The sequence below is a fragment of the Panulirus ornatus genome, chromosome 10 (assembly GCF_036320965.1).
Source record: "Panulirus ornatus isolate Po-2019 chromosome 10, ASM3632096v1, whole genome shotgun sequence".
Classification (NCBI taxonomy): domain Eukaryota; kingdom Metazoa; phylum Arthropoda; class Malacostraca; order Decapoda; family Palinuridae; genus Panulirus; species Panulirus ornatus.
In genome coordinates this window covers 36,371,939-36,384,689 of record NC_092233.1, presented here as the reverse complement: position 1 = coordinate 36,384,689, position 12,751 = coordinate 36,371,939, and the positions used below count along the sequence as shown (strand labels likewise).

The 12,751-nt window shown below is 40.4% G+C and overlaps 1 protein-coding gene across 1 annotated transcript in view; it reads left to right on the top strand.

The window, feature by feature from the left end:
• LOC139750625 (protein brunelleschi-like) overlaps positions 1-12,751 on the top strand; it is a gene marked incomplete at its 5' end in the record, with an annotated part of 205,178 nt that overhangs the window by 103,569 nt on the left and 88,858 nt on the right. Inside the window, one exon of the mRNA XM_071665300.1 lies at positions 10,632-11,001. Within this exon, the coding sequence (XP_071521401.1) occupies positions 10,632-11,001 (370 nt within the window). The remainder of the gene's footprint in view (positions 1-10,631; positions 11,002-12,751) is intronic.

Sequence of the window (12,751 nt, the reverse complement as noted above, 5' to 3'; positions counted from 1 at the left end):
TGGATAATTATATATCCTTATGATTAATAACTTGATAGTACTTGAGGTATAATGATTATAATCAGTTACTTAGCCAAGGAGGTATTATGAAGTGTTTGTTTGAAGGAAATCATACCTGATACCCAGAATCAATTTATAGACATTGCCTTTTTTTCTCCTGCTTTAAATTAAGAATTACTGATAGCATGTGTTCTTACAATTGTCCTGTTAGAGTAAGAATGAAAAACTTTACTTACTTAATGCCCCAGGAGTCCCTTCTATCTTTCTGAGGCTCCTTCAGCACTCAAGAAGCCAGCCACATCCATTGGTTGAGATCATAGGTCATAAAGGGTAATGATTTTGTGTATGGGTCTATGTGCATAGTGTACAGGGTAGTCGATTCGTAAGTGCTCAGTGTCTTAGTTATGGAAGTTGCCTGTTAGGCATGAGGGGTCTAGGGATATGTTGAAATGGTGTTGAGTGTAGACAGAAAAGTGACTCATGTTTGTCCTGAGCATGTGGCTTCTGGTGGGTGTGTCTGGTGGTTTGGAGTTATGAGGCAAATTGAGGAAGGTAGTTATTTGGTGCTTGTTTTATTATTTCATTGTGTGTGTATTTTGGTGTTATATTTGTTGGGGTGGCAGGATCTGTAAGTAGAAGTTACTCAAATGTGAGGCAGGGGTAAGCTTTTTATTTGGACATGGAGGTAGGTGGTTAGTTATGGATTGGTTTAGATGGGAGGGGTTCAGTGCTGTTGCCTAGGATTTATTGCCTAGCATGTTAAGGTGGGAATGTATGGTAAGGATCTTATTTTTCATTGTGCCAGTGTTGAGTGTTTGCAATTTGAGAGGAAAGAAGACCTGACAGGTGAGGTGTAGTGCTTGAAGAGTGCATGCTTGTAAACCTTGCTTAGTGAAGCGATTTGGAATTTAATAGAATCAAAATGTGTCATTAGAATATGCACCTGCCGTCGGCTAGTAGGAGCTGCAGTCCATTTTGTCACAACTCTTAAATAGATGAAACAACCATCTGAACACTACCATCTTTAGGGTCACACACAGTTTGTGACTTCAATACTTGTCTAAAATTCCTTGAATGTCTCTTGCATTTCCTCATCTAGTTATATGATATTCACATTCCATCATATTTTTGATGTTTAGGTACTTTCCAAAATTTAAGTAAGCTCCAATGATGGAGGCCTCTCATGTCAGCAGAAGTACATGGGGAGTTGTATTTTTCCAGATTGCAAATGTCTTGGGGAAGGGTTTGCAGTGTATTTTCAGGAAATGTTGTCAGGCCAGACAGACATATTATAAATGGAAATCTATGAAACCTGATTGTCTTTAGCTTCATATAGCTGACAGGAAGGTTAAAAAAAATAGTAGTAATGAATTGGTCACCATTTAAGTATCCTTGGCTAGTGACAGCTTACTTGGATCAAGTTTATACAACAACAGTATTATTTTCTAGTTACTTTTGATGTTGGTGATAAGGAATAATCACCTGCTTTGCAGGTACTTGTTACTCACTTCAGGAATTAGTGGACAAACATGAACAACATTTATCATATTTACCTGACGAAATTACAACTTTCAACATGATGAAATAACATAGGATCCAAAGATGGACAAAGTCTGTTCATTTGACCATAGATATCCTATGCCAAAGTTTATGTGCTTTGCCATTAGTAGTCACCAGGGTTGCTAAGGCCAGTTGTAAATTACTGTAGACCATTAGATATGGACACACACACACAAAATCTCTCTCTCTCTCTCTCTCTCTCTCTCTCTCTCTCTCTCTCTCTCTCTCTCTCTCTCTCTCTCTCTCTCTCTCTCTCTCTCTCTCTCTCTCTCTCTCTCTCTCTCTCTCTCTGATTAGCACAGGTTCTTCCAGACTTTACATAAATTTTGTTTATAGATACCATAATCAGCCAGCAGATATTGACAGTGGCATGTATTAGAGTTCCAGTGAGTAATAAAGGATAAAGACTCAATCATTCTTGGAGATTTTAATCTTTAAGAAATCAACTGACAATTATCTCAGCTGTAGAGAGTGAATCCACAAGACTTACTTATCAACTTTGTTGAGGACAATTTTCTCTACCGAACTGTCACCTGGCTGGTGAGGAGAGCTAATATACTTGATTTACTTCTTATATCTCAGGAGTTATTAGTAACTAATACCCATGTAAACATCTAGGCACTTGTGACCATGACATGGTTAGGTTCTATGTAAATATCAAAACAATTCCCCTAAAACCAGTACTATTACCCGTAACTTTAAAAGGGTGGATTTTGATGGGCTGCGAGATGCATTAAAGAATCTCACCCTTGTTGATTCAGAGGAATCACGGGCTAGTTTTAAGCATTATGTTATGCACCATCAATTCACTTATTTCCATGGACAACAGAAACAATAAAACCAACAGCAAGCCTGAATGCTGACCCAGATATTGCAATGGGATCAGACGACAAGTGAAAACTCTCATAAGAATGCCCAGAGAATGTGAAGTGAGTATTGTAAGAGATAGTAATTGAGATCCCAAAAGATTTTACAGCTATATCAGTAATAAGAAGCATGTAAGGAGTGGAATAGGACTCTTAGTAAACTAGAATGGAGAACCCATTGTGGACAATAAAAGCATAGCAACAACTATGAGCCAGTTTTTCAGTTCTGTTTTTATACTAGAAAGCAATGACACAAAGTTTGAGACAGTGATGAACTGTACTTACATAATACAAGAATTCACCATAAAGGCCCAGGTCCTAATTGTTTCCATCCACAAGTGATTAAAACATAAAAAAACGAAATTGTTGGACCATTAACCCAGATTTTCAATAAATCAGTCCCGGAAGGAATAGTCCCAAAGGACTAGAGACTGGCTGATGTCACTCACATATGAAAAAAGAGAAGCCACAAATTGCCTCACATCAATCATATGTAAACTTTTGAAATCGATTATTAGAGATAAGATTGTAGCCTATCTGGAACCATACAGCATGATCAGTAATGCACAGTATGATTTTAGAAGAACTAGATCATGCCGTACAAGCCTTGAATTTTATCATACATTATTCGATACCCACAACAAAACAAAAGTATATTTATATATTTATTTTGCTTTGTCGCTGTCTCCCGCGTTAGTGAGGTAGTGCAAGGAAACAGACGAAAGAATGGCCCAACCCACCCACATACGCATGTATATACATACACGTCCACACACGCAAATATACATACCTATACATCAAAGTATACATATGTATACACACACAGACATATACATATATACACATGTACATAATTCATACTGTCTGCCTTTATTCATTCCCATCGCCACCTCGCCACACATGAAATAACAACCCCTTCCCCCCCTCATGTGTGCGAGGTTGCACTAGGAAAAGACAACAAAGGCCCCATTCATTCACACTCAGTCTCTAGCTGTCATGTAATAATGCACCGAAACCACAGCTTCCTTTCCACATCCAGGCCCCACAGAACTTTCCTTTGTTTACCCCAGACGTTTCACAGGCCCTGGTTCAATCCATTGACAGCACGTCAACCCTGGTATACCACATCGTTCCAATTCACTCTATTCCTTGCACGCCTTTCACCCTCCTGCATGTACAGGCCCCGATCACTCAATATCTTTTTCACTCCATCTTTCTACCTCCAATATGGTCTCCCACTTCTCCACGTTCCCTCCACCTCTGACACATATATCCTCTTGGTCAATCTTTCCTCACTCATTCTCTCCATGTGACCAAACCATTTCAAAACACCCTCTTCTGCTCTCTCAACCACACTTTATTACCACACATCTCTCTTACCCTATCATTACTTACTCGATCAAACCACCTCACACCACATATTGTCCTCAAACATCTCATTTCCAGCACATCCACCCTCCTGCGCACAACTCTATCCATAGCCCACGCCTCGCAACCATACAACATTGTTGGAACCACTATTCCTTCAAACATATTTTTGGACTTCCAAAAAGCATTTGAGAAAATCCCACACATTAGATTGATGCACTAAGTCTGGGCTTTAGTGATTAATAGTAGCATAGGAAATTGGATAGAAGCCTGGTCACATGAAGGGAAGCAGAGAATCATAATGAATGGGAAATCATCACTGTGGTCACCCATTACTAGTGGAGCCCTCCAGAGATCTGTACTTGGGCTTATACTTTTCATCATTTTTATTAATGATATTGATGTAGGGCTAAATAGCCTTAATGCTTGTACCATCATTTATATTAATGGTATTTATGTAGGGTCAAATACCCTAGTATTCAAATTTGCAGATAGGCTAAGATTACAAGAGGAGCTAGATAAGATCATAGAATTGTTTAGCAAATGGCAAATGCCATTTAATGTCAATAGATGTCCACTGTTACAAACTTAAACAAAATTTTTTATTATGAACTGATACAACGCAAAGGACACCCCAAATGTGATAGATTTAGGCATCAGTGCCTCCAATAACTTCAAATTCTCCCAGCATTGCAATGAAGCTGCCAAGAAAGCGGATAGGATGTTAGGATTTATAAACAGAAACTTTACATACAAAAGCAAGGATGTGGTATTGCCACTATACTTAAGTCTAGTTAGACCTCACCTTGAATAGGCAGCACAGTTTTGGGCCCCCACCTAAGTAAGGCCTCTCTGAAATTGGAAGCGGTGCAGTGAACAGCTATTAGATTCCCTCCTTTACTAACAGACCATGTGAGGAGAGACTGCGAGAATTTTTCTTGTTCTCCCTAAGCATGAGGCACCTCTGGGGCAAATTAATAGAATCTTTCAAGATGCTTAAAGGATTCAGTAATGTTGATATTGAACATTTCTATACTGTAGGGCCAGCATTACCAATGAGAGGAAATGGATTAAAACTTTGAGGTCACCACGTTAACATGGACTGTATGAAATATTTCCTTATCAATGATGTTATTGATGCATGGAATAAGCTCCCAGAAAATGTTGTTTAGAGCAACACCCTTTATATCTTCAAAATTAGGCTTGATAATCATTTGTCATTCTCTTGTATTGAGTAATTCATTTAATCGGTCCGCAAAATGCAGTGGTACATCATGCTACCTTTTCAAACCACTGATTTCTTCTTGGCATGTTGCGTTATTATACTTATATTGATTAACCCATGTCACCTGCTTTGAGAGAATAATTGAGAATTAATGTATCATTCTTCAACATCAGGAATGATGCTGGAGCTCAAGTTAATCGTTAGTATTGCCTTTATAAGAAAAAATGAAGGGATGCATATCATTGATGATGGGATGTATGATATATTCATGTTCATTCTAAAAATATTGTTTAGGCTCATTAATCTTGCAAGGTATTTTTTCTGTCTGTTTTCCTGCCAACATATGCCAGAGGGAGTGGAGTGTGGGGAGAGAGCCTTTGCTTTGCTATTCTTTTCATCCACTACTTACAATTTTCTTTATTTTTTTAAGGCTAGACCACCTCAATTGGACATTGGGTCTGTATTCTCTCTGTCTGTTTGTCTGTCTCTGTCTCTCTGTCTGTCTGTCTCTCTCTCTCTGTGTCTCTCTCTCTGTCTCTCTCTGTCTCTCTGTCTCTCTCTCTCTCTCTGTCTCTCTCTCTCTCTGTCTCTCTCTCTTTCTGTCTCTCTCTCTCTCTCTGTCTCTCTCTGTCTCTCTCTCTCTCTGTCTCTCTCTCTCTCTGTCTCTCTCTCTCTCTGTCTCTCTCTCTCTCTCTCTGTCTCTCTCTCTCTCTCTCTGTCTCTCTCTCTCTCTCTCTCTCTCTCTCTCTCTCTCTCTCTCTCTCTCTCTCTCTCTCTCTCTCTCTCTCTCTGTCTCTCTCTCTCTGTTTCTCTCTCTGTTTCTCTCTCTCTCTCTCTCTCTCTGTCTCTGTCTCTCTCTCTCTCTCTCTCTCTCTCTCTCTCTCTCTCTGTCTCTCTGTCTCTCTGTCTCTCTGTCTATCTGTCTGTCTGTCTCTCTCTCTCTCTCTCTCTCTCTCTCTCTCTCTCTCTCTCTCTCTCTCTCTCTCTCTCTCTCTCTCTCGTGTAAATTCAATTCTGATGGGCAAAGTGTTGCCTGCTTTATATTTTAGCTGAGCCAGCAGAGTGAGAGAATTCATTTGGGACTTCCTCACCAGAGAAGATCAGTTCATTTCATGCATGAGATGTGTTTGAGAAATTGAAGGAGTAATTAGAAAGAGGAGTGAAGCATTAGGGATTGTAGACATCAGGATGAAACTTTGGGAAAATGATGCAGGTGAGGTTACTGCAAAAGCAGTGGATGTTCAGTAGAGTAAAGCATTAGTAACTAGTAAACAAGTACAGTAGACAGTGAAATAATGTAGATACTAGGATGGTGGCAGTGGAGACTGATTTAGAGGACAATATTACTTTCCATCAAATAGAAAGACTTGTTAGCTTGCCATAGGATTTTGGGGCAGTATGTATGGTTGAAGGTGAAATGCCTGAGGATTGGCGGAGAAACATGCATAGTGCCATAGTACAAAGGCAAAGGGGATAAAGGTGAGTGTTTAGATTACAGAGGTATAAGTTTGTTGAAAAAGAGGGCAAATGAGAGTTGGGGTGAGAGAGTATCGTTAAATTTTAGGAAGAAAAAAAGATGTTTTAGAAGGAGGTAAATAAAGTGCGTAAGACAAGAGAACAAATGGAAACATCGGTGAAGGGGGCTAATGGGGAGATAATAACAAGTAGTGGTGAAGTGAGAGGGAGATGGAGTGAGATTTTGAAGGTTTGTTGAATGTGTTTGATGATAGAGTGGCAGATATAGGGTGTTTCGGTCGAGGTGGTGTGCAAAGTGAGAGGGTCAGGGAGAATGGTTTGGTAAACAGAGAAGAGGCAGTAAAAGCTTTGTGGAAGATGAAAGCCAGCAAGGCAGCGGATTTGGATGGTATTGCAGTGGAATTTATTAGAAAAGGGGGTGACTTTGTTGTTGACTGGTTGGTGAGAATATTCATTGTATGTATGGTTGTTGGTGAAGTGCCTGAGGATTGGCGGAGTGCATGCATAGTGCCATTGTGCAAAGGCACAGGGGATAAAGGTGAGCGTTTAGATTACAGGGTTTATAAGTTTGTTGAATATTCCTGGGAAATTATATGGGAGGGTATTGATTGAGAGGGGGAAGGCATGTACAGAGCATCAGATTGGGGAAGAGCAGTATGGTTTCAGAAGTGGTAGAGGATGTGTGGATCAGGTGTTTGTTTTGAAGAATGTATGTGAGAAATACTTAGAAAAATAGATGGATTTGAATATAGCATTTATGGATCTGGAGAAGGCATATGATAGAGTTGATAGAGATGCTCTGTGGAAGGTATTAAGAGTATATGGGGTGGGAGGTAAGTTGCTGGAAGCAGTGAAAAGTTTTTATTGAGGTATTTAAGGCATGTGTACGAGTAGGAAGAGAGGAAAGTGATTGGTTCCCAGTGAATGTTGGTTTGTGGCAGGAATGCGTGATGTCTCCATGGTTGTTTAATTTGTTTATGGATGGGATTGTTGGGGTGGTGAATGCAAGAGTTTTGGAGAGAGGGGCAAGTATGCAATCTGTTGTGGACAAGAGTGCTTGGGAAGTGAGTCAGTTATTGTTCACTGATGATATAGTGCTGGTGGCTGATTCAGGTGAGAAACTGCAAAAGCTGGTGACTGAGTTTCATAAAGTGTGTAAAAGAAGAAAGCTGAGAGTGAATGTGAATAAGAGCAAGGTTATTAGGTTCAGTAGGGTTGAGAGACAAGTCAATTGGGAGGTAATTGTGAATGGAGAAAAACTGGAGGAAGTGAAGTGTTTTAGATATCTGGGAGTGGATTTAGAAGTGGATGGAACCATGTAAGCGGAAGTGAGTCACAGGGTGGGGGAGGGGGCGAAGGTTCTTGGAGCATTGAAGAATGTGCGGAAGGTGAGAATGTTATCTCGGAGAGCAAAAATGGGTATGTTTGAAGTAATAGTGGTTCCAACTATGTTGTATGGATGCTAGGTGTGGGCTATAGATAGAGTTGTGGGGAGGAGGGTGGATTTGTTGGAAATGAGATGTTTGAGGACAATATGTGGTGTCAGGTGATTCGATCGAGTAAGTAATGAAAGGGAAGAGAGATATGTGGTAATATATGGGTGTGGTTGAGAGAGTGGAAGAGGGTGTATGGAATTGGTCTGGTCACATGGAGAGAATGAGTGAGAAAGATTGGCGAGGAGGATATATGAGTCAGAGGTGGAGGAATGAGGAGAAGTGGGAGACCATATTCAAGGAGGAAGGATGGAGTGAAAAAGATTTTGAGTGATTAGGGCCTGAACATACAGGGGGGGGTGAAAGGCATGCAAGGAATAGAGTGAATTGGAACGATGTGGTATACTGGGGTTGACGTGCTGTCAATGGATTGAACCAAGGCATGTAAAGTGTCTGGGACTAAACCATGGAAAGTTTTGTGGGGCTTGGATGTGGAAAGGGTGCTGTAGTTTCGGTGCATTACACACGACAGCTAGAGACTGAGTGTGAACGAATGTGGCCTTTGTTGTCTTTTTCTAGCACTACCTTGCACGCACATGAGGGGAGGTGGGTGCCGTTTCATTTGTGGGTGGGTGTTTACGGGAATGGATGAAGGCAGCAAGTATGAATATGTATATGTGTATATATGTATATGTTTGTGTTTGTATATGTATGTACACAATGGAAATGTATGGGTATGTATATGTGCGTCTGGGCATGTATGTATATATATGTATATGTGGGTGGGTTGGGCCATTCTTTCATCATTTTCCTTGCGCTACTTCACTAATGCGGGAGCCATTGACAGAGTATGATAGAATATAATATGAGAAGGATATGTATGTGGCATTCATGGATCTGGAGAGAGAGTATGATAGGGTTGATAGAGATGCTTTGTGGAAAGTGTCATGCATATATGGTGTAGAAAATATAGCATATGTTTAAGTAGGGAAAAGGAGGGTAATTTGTTCCAAGTGAGGGTGTGTCACTGTTAGGCATTTATGATTTCACCGTGGCTGTTTAGTATGTTAATGGATGGGTTGGTGAGGGAGATGAATGCAAGGGTCTTAAAAAGAGAAACATGTCTGCAGTCTGTCAGGGATTGTGGAGTGTGGGTGGGGTGTTGAGTCATTTTTTGTATGCTGATGACTTGGCATTAGTGGCAAATTTAAGTGAGAAACTTTAAATGTCTGGTGTCTGATCATCAAGAGAGTCAACCAATATGTCCCTCATTGACCTGCACACAAAAGATTCTTGGCACCACCCTCCATAAAAGTGATAAGAAATTGGCAGCCAATTTCATAGCTGGCTGCCAATTAGAGTATTTCATAAAGGTCTCTTCCAAAGCCCTCAAGTTCCACAGTGGAGTCCCTGTGGAGCAGTTCTTTCCCCATCCCCCTTTTGACTTTATGCAAATTTCACCGTGAAAGTCCTTTCTAGTGCAGATGGCCTTACACTTACATCTCAGCACCCTCACTCTACACAAGTACCAGCAGATGTATAAGCATTACATCAATCAATTAGAACAATAGTTCACTCAAAACAGAGTCTCTGCTTCCCTTAAGAAATCCACCATTACCCTCTTAATCCCACATGGACATGAAACCAGCTAGTAAACCTAACCATGAATAATCAGCCACTTCCGCTCAGTAGAACTACAACCATACTGAGTATCCATGTATGACACATATGACTTTCTTTTATCACACCACAGACATCATTATAAGGGCCATAACCAAACTAGATATACCCAGGACACTTTCTAACACCAAGTTCAGACAAGAAAAAGATTCTTCTTATACCCCCACAAGCAATTCATTCTCATGACTCTAAGCTCCTTGGTCATCCACCCTTTCAGAAGCATATCTGATAAAACTATAAACTTACAAAACAGAAGGCTCGGAACAATCAGTGATTGCATAGCAACTGCAAACATTCAAAACATGTACAGTAAAAAAAAAAAAAGAGTACTGCCAGTGCAGCCCCACTCCATCATGCTCAGCAACACAACCCATTCAAAACAATTCAATTAAACACCACCAGCCCCCTAAGCATAAACAAAAAGCTCACCCTTAACACCTGTTTGAGCATTGTGCGCTCACGAATGCCCCATCCCCCAACAAACACAAAAGTGACAAAACACTATTTCACTGGAATGACATGACATGCGTTAACCTTCCTTAAATTCCCAACCCATTCCCAAGCCAGTCTTAAACTCCAGTCCTACAGACATATAACCATCTGAAAATTCCCTTTTGAAACATGAGTTACAATTTCTCACTTTCATTCTAGGTACCACCCACCTCTTAGACATTATAAACCAACCCAAAATATGTACGAGTTACAGTTTCCTGTTTACATTTTGGACACCATCCATTTCTTGACCAAGATATAGCTTCTGTACTGAAGACACTGGATGCTCCTCCCCCACTGTCCTGCACTCACCCCACAAAGACAGATACATTACACATGCCTTTACCTGTGGTCACACTTAGTGGATGTGGCAAGCTTTCTGAGTGCTGTGGGATCCCCCATTAGAATGAGTTCCCAGGGCAGAAAGGTAAAGCGAGGTTTGTATATTGTTTATATGATTGCTGGGTAAACCCTGATTATTGTACTTCATCTTAAGATTGCAGCTGACTTATACATGAAAACCTATTGCAGGTGTTTCAGTACAGTGAAGAAAACATACATGCCCAACTTCCCATCCCCCCAGGTGGGAAAGCCTCGTTAACACTGTATGTTTATGCTGTTTCTGATTTCCTGTGTCCTGGCCGCCTAGATGAATCTTTGGAAACTTCTAGTTTACTCTCTGGTAGTGAGCCACCATCCTTAGTATCTGGAGGACCCTCCTCATTGCCCTCTAGACAATCTGCAGCTACCTCAAGCACTCGTGGGGCTCGGACACGCAGGACAGACTCATCTGCTTCTTTATTATCGTCACGTTCAGGGTCAAGTGGAAGGTCTGGATCATCAGTATCTACCCAGGCACCTTCATCAACCGTCCGAACTCGACCTGTGCTCAATACACCAGGTAAGACATACATTGAAAAGAGGAGTATATTTTACAGAATCTCTCCCCTCCCATGTAATTTATTTTATTTATCTAACAGATGATGGAACCTTCCCTAGTTATGTGGTCTTTACATCAAAACAGTATCTTCATAGGAATTATAAGTTGTGTTATACATGTTAGTAGTTTTGGTTTCCAGTTAAGTTTCATGTTTTCTGTTAGTTAGCCCTGATTTATTATGTATCAAACTGAACATTGAATATGAAGCTCAGAAGTTGGTCTTAGCATTAGCCTCACTTGTTATCTCTTGTCATGTGTTGGAAGCTGAATTACCAACCGTTTACATAAATGTAGAATTCAGTTTTGTTTCCCATTTAGCATTAAGATATCATCCTCGCTCAAGTCCATCCTTCAAGCCAACTTGACCTCACTGTTCAGCAAGAGCCAGTTGGTTTAGAAATGAGATTTTCATGGCACTAATTAGGTATATGTTGGTTACTTATTCAGATTTTTTGATTGTTCTATGTTATCACTTTCTCCCACAGTCTCCTATGAGCAAAGGAAAATATTGGCACATTTAGGTGTTAAGCTTAACCCCTTTTTTTGCTTTGGTCGGTATATGCAAAGGAGGATATTGTTGGTTTGTTATTGATGCTTCCATACTAAAGCAGGAAAGGCAGTTAGGTATGAAATGAATAAAGGTGAATTTTCAGTCCATGTTAGACACCTTTAGATCAATAACTGATTGTCATATTACTTTTTTATTTTTTTTGCTTCATTTTGATATTGATCTCATTATTTTGTACATTAAGAATTTGCAGAAAGTTCCTTGTTAGTGCTTAGTGATGGCAGACATATTAGGAAGTTACAGAAAATTGGAGAGAGATCTTTCCTCATCTTTTTTTTTTTCCATGTATGCTTGCCATTTCTCGCATGAGCGAGGTAGCATCAAGAACAGATGACAGAGCCTTAGAGGGGAAAATTCTCACTTTGCCCCTTTGTCTGTTCCTATTTTTGGAAAGTAAAAGAGGAGGGGAGAATTTCCAGCCCCATGCTCCCTCTCCATTTAGTCACTTTTTGTGATATGTAGGGCATGGATAGTATTCTTTCTGTCCTACCTGTCTCCTCTAATAGCATTGGGGCCTATAATGAGTCATGATATAGAAGGAAATTATATCAGCTCTATCAGACACTGAATCTGCTGCTCCAGAGGATGATGAGATGTGATTTATTTTATTTATTTATTATTTATTTTGCTTTGTCACTGTCTCCCACGTTAGCGAGGTAGCGCAAGGAAACAGACGAAAGAATAGCCCAACCCACCCACATACACATGTATATACATACACGTCCACACATGCAAATATACATACCTATACATCTCAATGTATACATATATATACACACAGACATATACATATATACACATGTACATAATTCATACCGTCTGCCTTTATTCATTCCCATCGCCACCCCACCACACATGAAATAACAACCCCTCCCCCCTCATGTGCGCGAGGTAGCGCTAGGAAAAGACAACAAAGGCCACATTCGTTCAAACTCAGTCTCTAGCTGTCATGTATAATGCACCAAAACCACAGCTCCCTTTCCACATCCAGGACCCACAGAACTTTCCATGGTTTACCCCAGATGCTTCACATGCCCTGGTTCAATCCATTGACAGCACGTCGACCCCAGTACACCACATCGTTCCAATTCACTCTATTCCTTGCATGCCTTTCACCCTCCTGCATGTTCAGGCCCTGATCAC